We start from the raw sequence: 17,645 nt of genomic DNA on the forward strand, positions 1-17,645 counted from the left end.
AATGTCAACACATTTCCCTGAGGACCCCACATACTCAAGGCTTCCCCTTGACTCCATACTCCTGGCATCTGTTCCCTTCTAGTACACTTACTTGCTCACTGTGGGACACTGTCAGGGAGTCATGGAGATGCTTCAGTGGGTGAAGAAGGTATTTGCTCTCAAGCCTTGCCTGAGTTTATTTGATCCTGAGTCCCACACAGTGAGAAGAAAAAGATCAACTCAAGTCCGTCTCTGAACTATTTGTGTACTTGGCAAGGCCTATATACCACCCCCACACAGGAGTGAGTGAGAGAGAGAGAGAGAGAGAGAGTGTGTGTGTGTGTGTGTGTGTGTGAGAGAGAGAGAGAGAGAGAGAGAGAGAGAGAGAGAGAGACCTTTTCCTTGCTTCTTAGGCCTGAGGACTTAATAATTTACAAAATTTGGAGTCATTGATATTTGCAGAGAAGTTTCAGAGTTGTTAGAAGGAATTCCCTTTATCCCTTACGTTGCTCTTCCTTAGGTTAAAACTCTCCATCAATTCACAGATGAAGAATTGACCTTACTATCTACAGCTCTGTTCACCAGACTTAAAGCTGTGTTTGTGGCCTCACTAGTGTTCCCATAAATATCCTCGTACTGCTACGTCTTCACTTTATCTTGTCTCAGTTGATAAAGTTGTTGGCTTTTTTGTCCTTAAAAACAAGAATTTTGCAGGATGCTTTAAAAAAAAAAAAGAATGTTGGGGTGTACAGCTCCTGGGGATTCTATGCATTCACTCCGCTGTGGACGACAGAACCTTCCCTCTCTAGCCCCCTAGACTCGCTGGGCTACAGAGCCATGAGACATGGCTGGGAACTACAGGCTTGGGCAAGAAGGTGAATGAAGACTTCCACACCAGTACCGGCATAGCTCAGTTACCCCTCAAATGAGTGGGGTTGTCTATTAAGTAATATCAGTCTAAGATATATATGCAGAATAATCTAAACCCTCCCCTAACCTCCCCTTACTCCCTCTATTTCTGTGCCCCTGTCCTTCAAAATCTCTCCCCCCACCTTTCTCCCCCTTTCTGTGGTATTGGAGATTGAACACAGCCTCATGAGTGCTCTAGGCAAGGACTTTAACACTCAGCTGTACACCAACCCTCTTTTGTTAGATACTCTGTGTTAAGTCATATTCTGAATGGATTTGGATGGGTTGAGAGGAGGAATCGTGTAGGTAGACCTAGATGGTAGGGATGAAGATGTCCAGCTCTGTGTCGGCCCTGTATTCTCTGTGTTCTGCTTTGTAGTACTGGGTGTTTTTGGGTCGGCTATTACCACAAGTTGAAGAGTCTGGAGTGGGGTCAAGTGAAGAGGTGCTTAGAGCTCTAGAGAGAGCCAGAAATTTCCAGCCAAGGTAACCATGTGGTAGTACACAAGATGCTTGGTTAACAGATCTTGATAATTATTTGGAATATTGAGTATGTCTTCTGCTCTATCCTTTTTAGGCCAACACTCAAGGTTCTTCCTCTGAGCTCTAATATCTTATCAAGGGTTGAGTCTGAGGTGCTAATAAGTTAGTGCTGCCAGTTTCCATGGCAGTGGGCAAGTGTTCTGTGATGAGATGGTAGTCCTCTTATGACATCACAGACGGAAGTAGATGGCAGGAACTGGAGACCTCCTCGGGAAGGAGGATATTTATTTAGACTTTATAACTAGCCAAGCAGCTAGGATCGTTCTAAAAAAGCCTTTGGGGATGGGGGGGGCTTTTAACAAGCACACAGAATTAAACCTGATACAATGATGAAAAGTACCCTCTTCTGAGTGACACCCACTTTAGAATGGCAATCGCTTTATCTTCTGCAGATGCTGAGCATATGAAGGGTAGGAGTTTTGGAGGTTGTTGAGGAGTTGCTCAGAACTGAACCACAACCTCCTGCTAGATTGGTGCTCTTGAAACCGAGCTACACCCTAGCCCAGGAACTTCTTTTCTAGCCGTGTTAGCTTTGTACATTGTCATTGTTGGCCAGATGATTCTTTATTTGTGGTGATTGTGTGTCAGAAAATTAGTACTGGGTTCTCGTTTGGCCAAGTGATGTTAAAGTATTTGTAAGATTCCAGCTAGGGGCGGGGAAGAGAGTTCAGCAGATACATTGTTTGCTGAGCAAGCCTGGAGACCTTTGTTTGGAGCCCTAAAACGCACACCTGCGACCCCAGTGCTTAGGGCTGGGATTCAGGGCGGGCTTAAGACAGGTGGGTGCTGGGGTTGGGGATTTAGCTCAGTGGTAGAGCCCTTGCCTAGGAAGCACAAGGCCCTGGGTTGGGGTCCCCAGCTCGAAAAAAAAAAAAAAAAAAAAAAAAAAAAGACAGGTGGGTGCTGAAGGCTCATTGGTCAGCCAGTCTAGTGCAGTAGGTGAGAGTTGTGTTCACTTAGAATTACTGAGCCCCAGAATACAGTGTGGAAAGTGAGGAGACAGACACTGCACTGGTGAAGGCCGACCCAGTCAGCAGGGCAGAAAACCCAGCAGTGAAACCCATTTGCGTACTATAAACCTGTTCTTCCAGTGTACAGTCCACACTAAAGGGACCAGTCTTCTGGTATAGTCCATAATCTTAAGTTTTAAATGCTCGGGAATAACTTTACACACTGGATATTCTGTCCTTTGGGAGATAGACCTGAGCTGCCCAGCCAGTTGTTTAGTAGCATTCCCATACTTGAGTTTCCAAGCACCTGGCAGACTAACAAGTGACAGACGTGACATTTTATGGTCACCTAGCCTTAACTCTACCTGTGTGGTGGGTTACTTTGGGTGTGAGTTGGGTTGTCACTTAGGAGAATGCTGTATTGTATGATTCTACTTGTTTTTCCCCTTGGATCTATCAACTGTAGATCAGCCCTCTTAAGTGGGGGAAGGAGAGCTGTGACGTCAGGCTCACTTAAGTCTAACATTACATCACTTTACTCCAACCACAGTGTGTCAGATGTGGCATGTGGAGTCATGGCTCTTTAGAACTCAATTTTTGTACAGTATAACTTTGGCTGAAAAATGCACAGCACAGCACAGCCTTTAATTCCTGCAGTAGAAGCACCCTCTTGTAGTTGCAATCTGAATTATTTGATCATATTTGGATTTTAGTGGGATAATAGACCTTTGTCTTCAGTTACTAATGTTTCAGGATGCTTGTAATTTAGACGGATGTTTGGAGAGTGGTTTGTTAGGTTGCATTTGGACATGAATTGTGTTTAAAGGCATTCGTGACGGGATCAGACTATTGCCAGATATAGTTGAAGAGAATTCTTTTAGGATCTGACACCTTCAAACTTGTGTGTACAACAGTCGCTCGCTGTCCTGTGAGGCTCCTGATAGACAGACAGGGTCAAGTAGGAATAGGTTCTCACACACTTGAGGATTTGTCAAGGAAGTTTTAGCACACAGCTTTCCACATTTGAACAGATGTGCATACGCTGTGGTGGATGCGTGGTGCTCAGAGGATAACTTTGAGAGTTGGCTCGACTGCATTTCACAGATGGAGCTCAGAGTATGAGGGTTCTGTGGCAAGCACTTTTAACCAGGGCTGCGCTATTGCACTGGCCATAGCCCTTCAGCTCAGTAACAGAGAGGTTTGCGTATAAAGCAGTTTTTGAAGAAATAGTACATGCAGAGAAGTTAGATTGTGACTCATTTAAAACAGGCAACGTTATAGAGCGCCTCAAAGCTTATAAAACTTTGAAGGGTGATTTGATGGAGGTCAAAGAGATTCTCAGACACCCAGTTCTCTTTGCCTCATAGCTCTGATGCTCATTACTTAGAAAATTAAGACTGGTTAAATCACCAGTCTGTCCAGCTCCTGCAGAGCCTTTGTCACCAGAAACCTCATTGATTTGTCACCTGGCTGGCACTTGGGGCCCAAGGCAGATATTATTGTGAGTTTCAGGCTGGCCAGAAGATGTCCTTTAAAGACCAGTATTCCGCATCTCTTACACAGACCCTTATCCAAGGGATTGTGGGCCAGTTTTTTTAGAGTTAACTTTCTAATACAATTGTGTATTATTAACCTGTGAAGATTGGAAGTGACCTTAAATTTGTCTAAATGTGGATGGGGGTGTCTATTTATTATATTTTGAGAGTTTTGGGACACAGAGATGGGGAAGCAGGAGTTGTCAGAGTTTTCATGCTCCAGCTGGAGGCTTGCAGTTTAAAAGCCAAACAGCAGGGGGCAGGGGGCACAGCCTCAGCTCTGTCCATGGTTCTGAATGTACGTGCTTGCGTCTGTCTGTCTCCCTCCTCTCCTCTGTCCCCGTGTCTGTCTCAGTCTCCGTGTCCATCCCCAGTAACAGTAAGATTTGGGATTATGAAGGTCCAGCACACAGCTACCTAGCTAGCTGTTCAGAAAAGCACGCCTCCTTCAGGCAGCAAGACCCATTTCCCGCTGGGGTATTTGTCATGGCAGGGAAAAGGCAAAGTTCCTGGATGAGATGGCAGTGTTTGTGGAATTGACCTGCTTCTGCAATCAGTGTTTAGGAATGGTGTACCGGGGCTGATCTAATCCCAAGATTAGCCAGATGTGGTGGCTCCAGCTGTGGTCTGAACATCACAAACCCAAAAGTGACCCATACTTTTCCTACTCAGTTTCATTTTTAGATATTTAGTGAACTCAAGCAAATAGTCTGGTTAAGTTTTTATTGAAAGGTGTTTTCTGGGGTGTGTGTGTGTACATGTGAGTGAGTACAGGTGCTCTCACAGTTCACATTATATCCCTGGGAGCTGAGAGTTACAGGCAGTTGTGAGCTGCTCTGTTAGTTTTGGGAACCAAGCTCAGGTACTCTGCAGAAGCAGTGACTGCTCTGGACCCGAGTCATCTCTTCCTTCCTGGGTTAAGTTTTAATTGTTTTTCAGTACTAAGTGTGGGACCCAGCAATCTGTGCATGCTAGGCTAGAGCTCTCCCAGGACCTACAGCCCTGCCCTGGAGGATTACATTTTAATTAGTAGGAAGCTTACTACAAAATGACTTTCCATATTGATTATGTAAATGTTCTTAAATCTAAACCATTAGCCATTACAGAACAGGAGTAAATAAGAAATGCTAGGTATATGCATCTTACGAATACAGAATAGTCCTTTTACTAATACAAGTGGAGCAGATTATCATGCATTGTGGCCAGTATTCATTTGCCTTCAAACTTTGAAGATTTGCATTAGTAAATGTAGGGATTGTGTTACAATTAGCATTTAGTGACTACAAAGTATCCAGCATGAGTATATGCTTGCCTGTCTAGTCCAACTGTGAAAATCAACTCACGGGTCTTTTATGTTTCCTTAAAGCTGGAGATACAGATGACCCACCAAGAATTACTCAGAACCCTGTCATCAATGGGAATGTAGCCCTGAGTGATGGGCACAGCAACGCAGAGGAGGACATGGAGGATGGTAAGTACTGCTCACGTACTCACAGCCGTGGAGCACTGTCAAGAGACAACACCCACCTGCATTTTTCTTGAGTGCTTTCTAGTACTTTCTAGTCTGTAGCGTAGTTAGTTTTCAGGAGGTTATGTCTGAGGCAATTTAGGATCCTATTTTTGTTTTGAATTTCAAGATTGTGTAAGATTTCAAGGTAAGTTGCTTCTCTTCAGTCTAGGCAAGGGGGTTCAAATCCAGAGGTTTATAGTGAGTGGGTGTCTGCTCATACCCACAGGTCTCCAGCTGTTAGCATTCAGGGTGCCAGGGAGGTTTTCTTTTCACTTTTGTTTGCAGCAAGATGCTTCCAGGCATTGGGATTTGGTTTTCCACTGCATTCCCACTTTAGTGTCTTATCAGTCCTACAATTGAGAACGCCTCCCAGCTCCTGTTAGGAATGAAGAGAGAGCCAAGCGTTGGGCCCTATACGTCCTCCACTCACTTTTCTGTGTAGCTTCCGTGTGGAAAAGCATATGCATATGTATATGCGTGGGCATTTTGTGTCAGGGAATCACTTTTTCCTTTTGAGAAATCTTTATAATATATCATCTTAAGAGATGTAAACATTTGCAAGCCAACGTCCTGAGAAGGGAGCAGCCAGTAATTGTATGCAGCCCCTGGAATCTTGCAGTGTAATTTGAAACCATGTTCTGTACAAGCATGTCCATCAATCCTCATGAGGGTTGTGTCCTTCCCAGGGGAGGAACGGGGCAGTTGAAAGAAACCATCAGGCACGGGCTGCACCACCAGAAGGACTGCTGTTCAGACCTCCTGCCAAAAGTTCAGCCTCCATGCGAAACTGCAGCCGCAGTTGAGAGTTCTCTCACAGTGCGGTTTACCCCTGGCAGCTGGCTGAGGCAATTTCTGAGGAAGGTAAAGAGGCGTGGGCTACACCCCGCTGCTTTGTTCCCCGTGGAGTGCGCTTTCCACTGTAGATGAAGGGCATCGGTGTGGGTGTGGTCTTATTGGTTATTGGGCGTTTGGTGGTTTCACTTTGGACACCAGAGATGCCAGGATCGTTTCAGAGAGGACATTTGGGAAAGTGACCAGGCAGAGGTGCCAGGTGTGCATTTGGGGTCAATTTGAGTTGTCTGTAGAGCTGTGCCCAAGCCCACCCCATCAGCTCTCCCAGTGCAGTTTGTTTTAAGCAATTCCTCTCTTAATAGGAATGTAGGGAGACATAGATACAGCTATGAGACAGTGGGTTATTCTGTGTATTAGAAGACACCAGTGTTTCCCACTAAACCCTCCCTGCTTCCTCCCTGCAGCCATAACAGACAACCAGATGTCTCTAGACATTGCTAAATATCTCCTGGGGGCCTCGGTGCCTAGATTGAACCCTGGTTAAGAGTCAGCGTTTTCTTATGTTAGGGTAAATAGTATTGAATCCTTAGTACTAAGTACCCATACTTTAACATGAGACCTGAAGTAGCAGTGGCCCAGCTTGGCTTCTCAGATGGGGAAGCAGAGCAGCGGTCCTCTTGGTTTGCAGTTGGAAGTGTTTTCAGCAAGGGCTGGACCTGGGCCTGTTCACAGCATGGCAGAGGCAAGGGAGGGTGGGGCTCGGTATCTGGAGCAGATCTTAGGATGAGCTTTTCTAGAAGCAATGTGACTGAAATGCTGATATAGGTTGATGTATCTTGTGGCCGGGGTCAGAACCTTAAACTTTTGAGGAGCTCTGCATTACCCATGCCTCAGCCGTCCACGCCCTGGTGCTTTCTTAATGATTCCTTAGACTCTGGCTTTGAACCCCTTTTCTTAGATCTTTTAAAAACATATCAAACTAGGACACATGATCTAGAAAACACTGGATTGAGGCCCACTTGTAACCAAATGATTGGTGACTTTATTGTGTTCAGGGTCCTTAGAGCCATTTCTTGTGTAGCTTGACAGTGCAGGACACTAATGGAGGATACGTGTAGTTGAAGAGAGCATTTTATAAAATACCTGTTAACAAACTAACAGGACGGGCAGGTCTCTGAGCTACTTTCTTATATTTATTATCTCCTCAAGTATCACTTTTCCTTAGATGTTTTAGGGTAAGCACAGGGGCTCTGCAGATCTAGACAGAGCTGTAGTAAATTGTAGGTCTCTGGAAACAACCCATTCTTAAGATTAACTGACTTGGGCTGGAGAGATAGATGGCTCAGCGGTTAAGAGCACTGACTGCTCTTCCAGAGGTCCTGAGTTCAATTCCCAGCAACCACATGGTGGCTCACAACCATCTGTAATGAGATCTATACCCTCTTCTGGTATGTCTGAAGACAGCTACAGCATACTTATATATAATAAATAAATCTTTAAAAAAAAAGATTAACTGACTTGCAGAATTTGTATTACAATGACTAGGATGTCAGAAGGTTTGAGAAAACATCCCTCTAGAGTCACCAACCATATGGAGAAATTAGTCCCTTCAAAAGCCTGAAATGTCCTGTCTCTATGTGTTTTCTTTACAGAGTTGAGGCGAGGGCAGTCCACTCAGGTTTTTGTTTTTTAATAAGGATATAGGCTCCTGTGTACCACTGTATTCGTTCTTGGGCAGAGACGGTTGTCAGGTTGGTCAATCTTCAGGAATTCCCTCTAGGAGGGTAATGAGCAGGCTTTCATGTGGTGGATAGGTTTCAGGTTTCTCTTAGGCCTTTCATTTGGCAGTTATAAATCCTCATTTGTCCCACCTGTTTGAGCACCAAGGGCCTTGTTCATCATGTCAGCCTTAGGCTGGCTCTGTGGTTGGATTGTATCCCAGTCCCCAAGTTATTCACAAGAAGTTTCAACTTCCTTAGCCTGTTCTAAGAATGTGCCTTCAGTATAAATGCAGAAATCCAGTGACTTGTATCGAAGCAGACCAGTGAAAAGGGACCATGGACAGTGCCAGGTTCTCTTTTTAAAAAATTTACACATTAAGATCAGTGTCACCACTGTTTGTTTCTACTTAACATTTAAAGAAAAAATTGGCAATTTGACTAATGTGTGGTGTGGAAGAACAACAAATGAATTGTAGTCTGCTCCAATTTTTGTGGGTATAAATGTAATCTTACAAGTCTGAATCTCAGGGACAGGCTAGCTTTATTATAGAGTGTATTGTCACTGTCCTTGGTGTCTCCACAAATGACATGCGTCATGTCAGTGTGCCTCAGTTTCCTTATCTGTAAAGTGGAAATTAATGCTGCTCAGGTGCAATTTGTACATCCATTAAAGCATGTAGCTAACCTTTTCTGCTAAGTCCCTCTAGGCAAATTCATGGACAGAATCTTCCCCCTCCAAGCAGATGCAGGAATACCCACCCAGTAGACTTAGGTCAGTCAGTCAGCAGCACCCTGCCCTGACTGAGTGAGCCGGGATGTGCTTGGTTACAAAAAGGGGTGAGGGAACTCTAACAGATTTGGTAAAGAATACCCTCTTGTGAGGACTGATGGACATGTTTTCTTAAGAACAGACCCAGGTAGTTGCAAACTTCTAGCAACTTTAGTATATCTAGAACAGATGATCCCTCAAACCCATGTTGTGTGCAGTGTGGAGATGGATGGGTTGTGGGGCTCTATTTTGATGGCCTTCAGCACTCTGGAAATGTAAGGGGGCAGGGTGTCTCTGTTAATGACCATGCTCTTCATAAGTCTACTTATGCATAGTATAGTCCTCTGATTATGTTCTGGGAACTAGTAGCCAGAGAAATCAGTACCCGATTCTTGGGATGGGGGTGGAGGTGGCTCTCAGTCCCTACCAGTTGGGAAGCTGTTTTCCTCTCTGTCACAAGACGAGCACAGAAAGTGATTCCTTCAGAAACTTCTGCAGCCTGTTGGCTTCCTGTGGCTTTTGTCATGTTTTTCTGGTGCTTGTCAGTAGCAACTGTGGCAGAGTGGCTGTGGAAGACGGCTCACTCCCTATAGCTTGAAAAGCTATATGGAGACATTCCTGGGACTGTGTCAGCTCACTGACCAGTGAAGGTTAAATGATGCCCTTTTTTAGATGAGACATTTTTGATTGAGGCACTGAACCTCTGAGCACAGGCAGTGAAGGATCAGAAACCTTCGTTCTTGTGCTGATACTCATATTGGAAAGAGCTTTGATTTCTCTATAATCAAATTGCTGCCCTAAGGGATCCGGCTGATTTCACAGAGCTCTAAACTGAGGGACTGTCAGTCATGCTCTCCTGTGCTCCTAGCACAGCGGCTGGCCTTTTCAGCTGCCTTTCTCCCCCTCCACAGTCAGTCCCACTTACATATAAACATATAAGCTCTTCTTTTCCTTCCCTCCCAAGTCTGTCTCCTCAGTTGGTTTCAGGTTTGGGAGGTGAAAACTGAAGTAGATGTTCATCCCCCTAAACCCTTAGTTCTCTGAGGGAAGGCAGGTGTGGGCGAGTGCCCTCAGTTAGGGTCCAGCTGTGTAGAAACTTTCTTTATCATCAGTGCCTTTTCATACATTGGAAAGGACACTCATCTCCCACAGGCATCAGCAGTTGGACTGGATTGAGATCTTGTAGAGCAGTTTACAGCAGTGTTGATAATGCTTTTCGTTAATGCCCCGGCTCTGTGATTGATGGCGTGTTTTCTTGCAGACACCAGTTGGCGCTCCGAGGCAACCTTTCAGTTCACTGTCGAGCGCTTCAGCAGACTGAGTGAGTCGGTCCTTAGCCCTCCGTGTTTTGTGCGAAATCTGCCATGGAAGATTATGGTGATGCCACGCTTTTATCCAGACAGACCACACCAAAAAAGCGTAGGATTCTTTCTCCAGTGCAATGCTGAATCTGACTCCACGTAAGAGTTTAAATGATGCAACTACAAATGCACAGATTTCTGGAGGCCAAGTTCCATCAGCCTTACTCAGTTTCAGTTTCTTTGTAACTCTGTAACAGTCCCTTTCCTTTTGGCTCTGGGGATAGAAGAACCTAGGGACTTGCTACATAAACACTCTTCTACTGAGTTACAGCTTCAGCCCTGATTATGAGAGTGTAATAAAAAAAGTAATTTTAGTATATTAGCACCCACCAGCCTGAACTGGGTCCATTTGGACTCTACAAGCCACGGAACTACTTGTTCCCTTGTCCCAGAAGCCAGATGCCTTAGGTGTGACTGTCAGAAGCTGACATAACCCTTCTGTCCTCTGATGGCTCATGCCTGTGGGCTAGTTGGAAAGTATACCTCACAACTGTCAGTGAGGTGCTTAAAAAGTATGGATCTGGCCTATTTATGGGGAAAGTTTTGGTCATACTTTTCAAAAGGATATTTATTAAATTGTCTTAGTACCAGTATTTGGGAAACAGAGCAAGAGGCTCAGTTCTAGGCCAGCCTGGAGTAAATGAGACCCTATCTCAATAGCTGAGGAACAAAGACATCTTGGAAGTCCTTCCAGTTACGTGAAAGAGAGAGGATTCATGGTCTATGAGTCTTTCAAACTTGACCCCTTTGGTTTAGTCTCAGAAGCTTGTGGTTCTCCTTTCAATCCACATCCTCGCTGTCAGTATTATAAGCTCTTGGAGTGACAGTTGGGAGAGAGTGTATGTGATCTGTGGAGAGATCCATTTGTCTACACCAATGTAGGCCCCGTGACACTCCCTGATTCTGGTACTTGGGAAAGTGTTCACCAGAAGATAGCAGCTTTGGTTACTGTATAAATTCTTCCAGGAAGAACATAGTTTCTTTCCTTCTCCTTTAATGTTTGAGAAGTGTCCAGCTAAGCCGGAGTGGTGCAGTACAGGCTGTGGGGTGGGCTCAAAGTTCCAGCATTGCCTCCTTCTCCAGAAAGGTGTGAAATGAGTTTTATATGTAATGAGGGCCACTTACAGATTAAAATGTTTATCTCTGTAGTAAATTGGTGCCCAGACTAGACTGCATAGCCAGAAGTCATGAACCTACCCTCTGGTGTCCTGATTGGCAGCACATGCTTCTGTGACTGATCCCTTCTGGTACATAGGGCAGGTGTGCTGGAGCCAGCCTCTTGCCACAGCTGCAGGCTCTGCTGGGAATACTACATTGTGGTAGAACCCAGAGGGGCATCCATCTTCATTTAGGGATTGAAGGAGGAGGGCTTTGCTTTGTTACCAGGATAGCTTTGAATTCACAGTCATGGCCTTGCCTCAGCTTCCTAAGTGGTAGAGAGTGTATGCGTGCCACCATTCCTTGCCCATCCACTGTTTTATTCTTGTATCAGCTGTCACAGGCATTTATTTGTGCCACACAACCACCGAGCTACACCCGTCATGTTTCTAGTAGCCACAGTTGTAGAAAACCTACGACACATACTTTCAAGTCCAGGCAGAACGTGTATTTTATACTTTAAACAGTTAGACACGCTAGAGGTTACAAAACAAATACAGGCCAAGCCATGGTGCACACCTTTAAGCTCTCTGAAGGCAGAGAGGCAGGAAGTCTTGAGTTCTAGCCCAGCTAGTTACTAAGATAGAACCGGGAGCTAAGTAAGCTGCTGCAGTTGGGACCTCAATCCTTCTTTTCTATCCAAGGTAGATTTTCATGTGCTGGTTTTGATGTTTTAAAAATATGTGGGTCTCAGTTAAATATGCCAACTAAGGCTTGGTGGGGTCTGTTTGCTTCCCTCCCCAATAGGTCGTGGTCCTGTCATGCACAAGCAGTGCTGAAGATAATAAATTACAGGGATGACGACAAGTCATTCAGCCGGCGAATCAGCCACTTGTTCTTCCACAAGGAAAACGACTGGGGATTCTCTAATTTCATGGCCTGGAGTGTAAGTGACAGTCTCGGCACCTCAACTGGCATTGCTGGTCTTGTTCTTTTAGTCTTCAAAAGTCTTGCTTTGTGAGTTGAGCAGGCAGGCACCTGGAAGTTGGCATGGCTTTCTGGTATTGTGTTCAGTATATATAAGGATTTGGGTTGCAGCCTTTAAATTTTTACTTACTATGCTATATGTGCATGGTGTGCAAACTTTATTATCTTTGGTGTGTGTGGTTGTGTGCAAATAATTGAGTGTGGGCACACATGAGCTGAGGTGTGGTCCATTTGTGTGAGTTCTGTGGATTAAACTCAGTTCATGGTTCAGGCTTAGAGACAAACGCCTGTTCCTGTGTGTGGCTCTCACTGGCTCTTCAGGCGTGGCCTGAGGTTTCTCTGTGTGTGGCCCTGGCTGTATTAGGACTCACTAGGTAGACCATGCTGGCTTCAGCTTGCTTTGTATCCTGAGTGCCTGAGTGCTGGAATTAGACCAGTGGGCCACCACCACTTGGCATCAAGTATGAATTTTTAGAATCTTTCAAAAACTTGTTTGTGTGTGAGGGTACCACACAACTGGCTGTCAGATTCTTTGGGGTTAATGCCAGGGCATTTGTGAGCTGTGAGGTGTGGGTGCTAGGACCGAGTTCTGATTCTCATGACAGCAGCAAACCTGTTATGCAGAGTTATTTCTCCAGCCCATGAAAGCACATTTTAGTTAGACAGTGGAAATCCTGGTAGGGTGACCTTTTAGGGGGCTCCTTTCTGCAGAAGTGGCCAGTGGTGGTCCTTGGCATGTTGCTCTCTAGTCAGAGAACTTTAAAACCTTGTCAGCTCACTCAGGCTGGGACAGTAAAACCCTGAACACCTTTACCTTGGCAAAGTTCCCAGGGGCCCATACTTAAAACAAAAAGGACCACTTCCAGACTAGAGCAAAGTTGCAGAAAAATTTTAAAGGAGTACACTATTACGTAGTAGTTTATTGAGTGCAAAGAACAAAGTCGCTTCTTTTGAGTAAAGTGGATGCTTGTGTGTTCTTATGTGAGTTGTATTCTTTTTATATTACAGGAAGTGACTGATCCTGAGAAAGGATTTATAGATGATGACAAAGTCACCTTTGAAGTCTTTGTACAGGCGGATGCTCCCCATGGAGTTGCGTAAGTTTTTGTTCAATTGGGTACTTCTGTACTGTATTGAGAAGCACTAGGATATGCTTAAGAGATGCTTACCGTCTTGAGTTTGCCCCCAATACTCAACATCATAGTTGCCCCCTTCACACCCTCACGGTGGCTTTTCTGAATGTAACTGGCCGGCATTGGTTTTCTGGTCAGTCTTATCTGTAGAGGAACCAGGGCCTTCATGTGCATGGCTCTTATTTTGAAGATTGCACAGGTATGAAAACCTGTCACAGGGAATGTGCTTGGCACTGCTGACTGTCCAGTCCCTTTTTGGGTGTAAAGCTGTCATCTGGGCTGTTGGCTGGGCCTGCGAATGCACACTCACTCATCCTCTCTGCTGTTGGCTCATCTCTTGTTAGTGTGTAGCAGTATTGGAAGGGGTCTGGAAGCAGTAGTGTAGTTTCCGTTTACTGTAGATTTCTCTCTGCTGAGTGGCTGAAAATATCTGGGATACAGCTTAGACTACCATTTCTTTTAAGTAGCCACTCAGCATAACAAAGAGGTGCCACCCTTGGGGTTTAAAAGTGCTTTATAATTCTACATCCCTGTGTAAGTGTGTTTCTATAGATTTGGTGGTAGGAGTGTCTAGGGTATTCAGCTGTTGCCACATCTTACACATTAGGCATTCACATTTTGGGGTGTGGGTGTGTGTGTGTATGTGTGTGTGTGAGAGAGAGAGAGAGAGAGAGAGAGAGAGAGAGAATCAGATAGTTCTGTAGTCACATTTGATGTAAAAGATAACCCCCAGTGTCTGAGTGCTGATCTTTAGAAATGAATGAATGGCAGGGTGGTGATGGTCCTGAAAACTGTTGGGAACAGACAAATGCTGAAATTGAGTTTGAATGGTCATGGCAATGAAAGATCCATGTGATGTGAGGCCTCAGTTCCCAATGTGTGCCTGGAGGAATAGTCTTTGGACTGATCCTTTGTCAGGATGCTAGAAAACAGAAGATGATGTGAGACAGTAACATTCAGCTACACAGTTGTCAGGGGCAAATGGCAAACTGCCATTGTAGAAGTCAGGTGCCTCGTGCAGTGGACCTTCAAACTTGGACTGTCTTTCAGGTGGGACTCAAAGAAGCATACTGGCTATGTCGGCTTAAAGAATCAGGGAGCGACGTGTTACATGAATAGCTTGCTGCAGACCTTGTTTTTCACAAATCAGTTACGAAAGGTAAATGAATAGTATTCCCTTCAGCAGCTTTCTGCTTTCTCTTCTGCAAGGTATGTTAAAGGCCCAAGTAAAGTATTCCTTTACCTCTCCAGCAGCCCTTTCTCCACAGGGAGGCCTTGCCAAGCTTCCTTGGGTCTCTGCTGGTAGTGGGGTCCACCTGCTCTTAGAGCTAACTTATGTAATCATATTTAAAAATACAAACACCATAATGAAAACAGTTAATTGATTCTAGGACTAACGTTTAAATTATACTTTAAATTATACTCCCAGGCTCCCCTGACCTTTTTTCTTTCTTTCCTTTTTTTTTTCCGGAGCTGGGGACCGAACCCAGGGCCTTGCGCTTGAGCTAAATCCCCAACCTCGGCTCCCCTGACCTTATTTAATAAAGTTTGTAGTACTAGCTCTCTTGTAGCTGACAGGCTAGCAGGAGATCTATCTGCCTGGGCTGAGTAGAGTGAGTGCTGGGGCCCGCCCCACGCCCTCTTCTTTACCAAGTGGTGGTGGTGGGGGCATTTGCATATGTTCCTAGACTGGCTTTAAACTCCGGTAGTCCTTGTGATCCTCCTGCCTCAGCTTCTTAGTAAGCAGTTTGAATCTAATGATGGCGGGTGGTGCTTTTTGACTGAGGATGTTTTGCAGAGAGTATGGAGTGGGACAGAGAAAGTACTTGTAGATAGGCTCCTGTGTGTCTCATCTGCTTGCTTCTGTGACAGTGGCCCTCTGAGGTGGGAGTGTGTGGAGTGGCAGCTTGAGTGCCATCTGCATTTCATCGCCTCTGGTTCCTAGACACTGGCTAGGTTAAATGTGTACCAGCCCAGGGAGTGCCTGCAGAGGGTGGGGGCGGGGGCAGGGCGGGATGAGCTATAGGTGACTTTTGTTTGTTTACATTCTCTTTTGTTTCTTCTAAATTGTCTCTACAAACATTTATTTGATGGTTTGACAAACATGGACATAGTTAAGAGCCCCTAGCAAATTGCTTTACTCCTTATGATATTAGAAATGATACTTTTACCTAAAATTAAACATTTTTAAATCAATTCTTTTAGGCTGTGTACATGATGCCAACAGAGGGTGATGATTCATCTAAAAGCGTCCCTTTAGCATTGCAGAGAGTGTTCTATGAGTTACAGCACAGCGATAAGCCTGTAGGAACAAAAAAGCTCACAAAGTCATTTGGGTATGTATCGACAATCCGCCTCCATTCTGCTTTCTGTGTAAGGGACAAGAGTGGAGACAGGAGTGACACGGCATCCGGCTCAGGCAGGCTCACGGCTGGCCCAGGGCTTCTATGCTTCCCCTCTTTGGAAGTAAGGCTTTGTCTGAAGAGTTTTTCTTGAAAGATTTTACCACTTTGCTTTTCAACAAAGGGGCGTGACTAGCTTTGAAATGTATGTATATGTAACTTGTAGATGACACCACCTTCTAGATCTTTAAAAAACATTTAAATTTTTCACTGGCTGCTAATAAAATTCAGTTTAATCTTTGCATTCTGACAATCCCCAAGATACCGAAAACATCACCGAATTTGAGGCTAGAGGTTGATTCAATTTAGTTTGCAGTCTAAAATGCATCTTAATTCACCCTTTGAAATACAGAAATGGAAACGTAGATACTCCTTTTTCTCTTTGAAAGGTGGGAAACTTTAGATAGCTTCATGCAACACGATGTTCAAGAACTTTGTCGAGTGGTAAGTTTCAAGCAATAACTGTCTGGTTCTCAGTGAATATTTGAGGCAATGCTAGAGGTCTTTACCAAGTGGACTTTCACAGCTAAGCAGACCACTTACCTTGGTTTTGTGTAGACCAGATTTAAAGAGTGCTGGGGTCCCACCGACATGCCTGGTTTAGTGCTCCGCTAGGTGTGAACTGTGGGAAGGACTGAGTCGGTAGAAGGTGATGCTGGGGAAGTTTGAGCAGATGTAGCTGTGAGTGGTGGGTTCTCATTGATTGATTGCCTGAGCATTTGCACAGGAGTCTCAAAGCTAGGGGTACGCACATTGGCTTTGGCAGCTGCAGACACTACAAAAGTGGTGCTGCTGCCTGTCCCCATTAGTCACTAGTGCATTCATGCCTGGATTGAGAAAGGACAGAGATGCGTGTTCACGCAGACGTGGAATGGCTGTTCAAGGTGATTGGCTGGGCAAGGTGTGTTTTCTTTTTTGCAGCACTAGCTGGATTGAATCAGTTCATTAAATATCCATGGACAAACCAGTCAATCCTGTTGACAGGCTCAACCTCATTAATCTCTTGGTGTGGACCATTACGAGTTAAGTTTAGTGATCAATTTACATGCTTTTCCACAGAGGTAAAATAAATAATGAAAAATGCTTCTAAAGGCACTCCAGATTACTAATTCATCCAGACTGTATAAAGGTTAACCCCAACTACTGCATGGAGATATTTTTTGTAAAAGCAACAAAATCCAGCCAAGAAAGATTGTATGTTTTTTTTTTTTTTATAATTGCATGCCAAAGGTAATATATTTATAGTCTAGAAATTCTTTGACTGTTGGTATTTCCAAGTAAAGCGTTAAATTATTATGTATTACTCAAGTATAAATTCTTTTTTAATGTCCAAATCTTCTCTTTCAGTTGCTTGATAATGTGGAAAATAAAATGAAAGGCACATGTGTAGAAGGCACCATTCCCAAGTTATTCCGAGGCAAAATGGTGGTACGTGAGCATTAGCTTTAAAGAACGTCTTTGAAAGATTAGAAATGGGGATTTGACAACCAGTGCTGAAGCTGCCTTCTGTTTATTCTTACATTCTTGCAGTCTTATATTCAGTGCAAAGAAGTAGACTACCGTTCTGATAGGAGAGAAGATTATTATGATATCCAGCTAAGTATAAAAGGAAAGAAAAACAGTAAGTGTGGTTTCCATCCTTGATAAGCTTTTAGCCACTGCTGCTCTGGCTCGTTTTGTACAGTGATTGCATTGTAATGAAGGTTAGCTGCAGGGGGTGACATCTTAAGCATCAGCACACATCTGCGTGTCCAACTCTCGGAGCAGTGTGTCCAGATGCCACCAAACCTCTTGTGGCCTGCCCAGTCCCTGGATCCCTTGACCCCTCAGAGGAAACAACTCCGGCATTCAGCACCTTGGGTCAGCCTGGTTGTAGTCTGATGCCTTTTCAGCATCATGCTCATGTGTGCCTCATGTGTTCCTGAGGACCAGTGCCTGGGTCATCTCCTAGTATTC

The 17,645-nt window shown here is 44.6% G+C and overlaps 1 protein-coding gene across 2 annotated transcripts in view; it reads left to right on the top strand.

The window, feature by feature from the left end:
- Positions 1 to 17,645, top strand: part of Usp7 (ubiquitin specific peptidase 7) — a 44,003-nt gene that overhangs the window by 10,906 nt on the left and 15,452 nt on the right. Inside the window, exons 1-10 of one of the 2 annotated variants that reach the window (XM_032914425.1) lie at positions 5,280 to 5,387; positions 6,113 to 6,287; positions 9,970 to 10,168; positions 11,975 to 12,113; positions 13,163 to 13,251; positions 14,338 to 14,446; positions 15,493 to 15,623; positions 16,079 to 16,133; positions 17,037 to 17,117; positions 17,220 to 17,310. In XM_032914425.1, the coding sequence (XP_032770316.1) occupies positions 10,083 to 10,168; positions 11,975 to 12,113; positions 13,163 to 13,251; positions 14,338 to 14,446; positions 15,493 to 15,623; positions 16,079 to 16,133; positions 17,037 to 17,117; positions 17,220 to 17,310 (781 nt within the window). In that variant the 5' untranslated portion in view covers positions 5,280 to 5,387; positions 6,113 to 6,287; positions 9,970 to 10,082. Of the gene's footprint in view, positions 1 to 5,279; positions 5,388 to 6,112; positions 6,288 to 9,969; positions 10,169 to 11,974; positions 12,114 to 13,162; positions 13,252 to 14,337; positions 14,447 to 15,492; positions 15,624 to 16,078; positions 16,134 to 17,036; positions 17,118 to 17,219; positions 17,311 to 17,645 lie in introns of those variants that run through there. The other variant, XM_032914424.1, reaches the window with a different exon arrangement.

Source organism: Rattus rattus, chromosome 9, assembly GCF_011064425.1.
Source record: "Rattus rattus isolate New Zealand chromosome 9, Rrattus_CSIRO_v1, whole genome shotgun sequence".
NCBI lineage: Eukaryota > Metazoa > Chordata > Mammalia > Rodentia > Muridae > Rattus > Rattus rattus.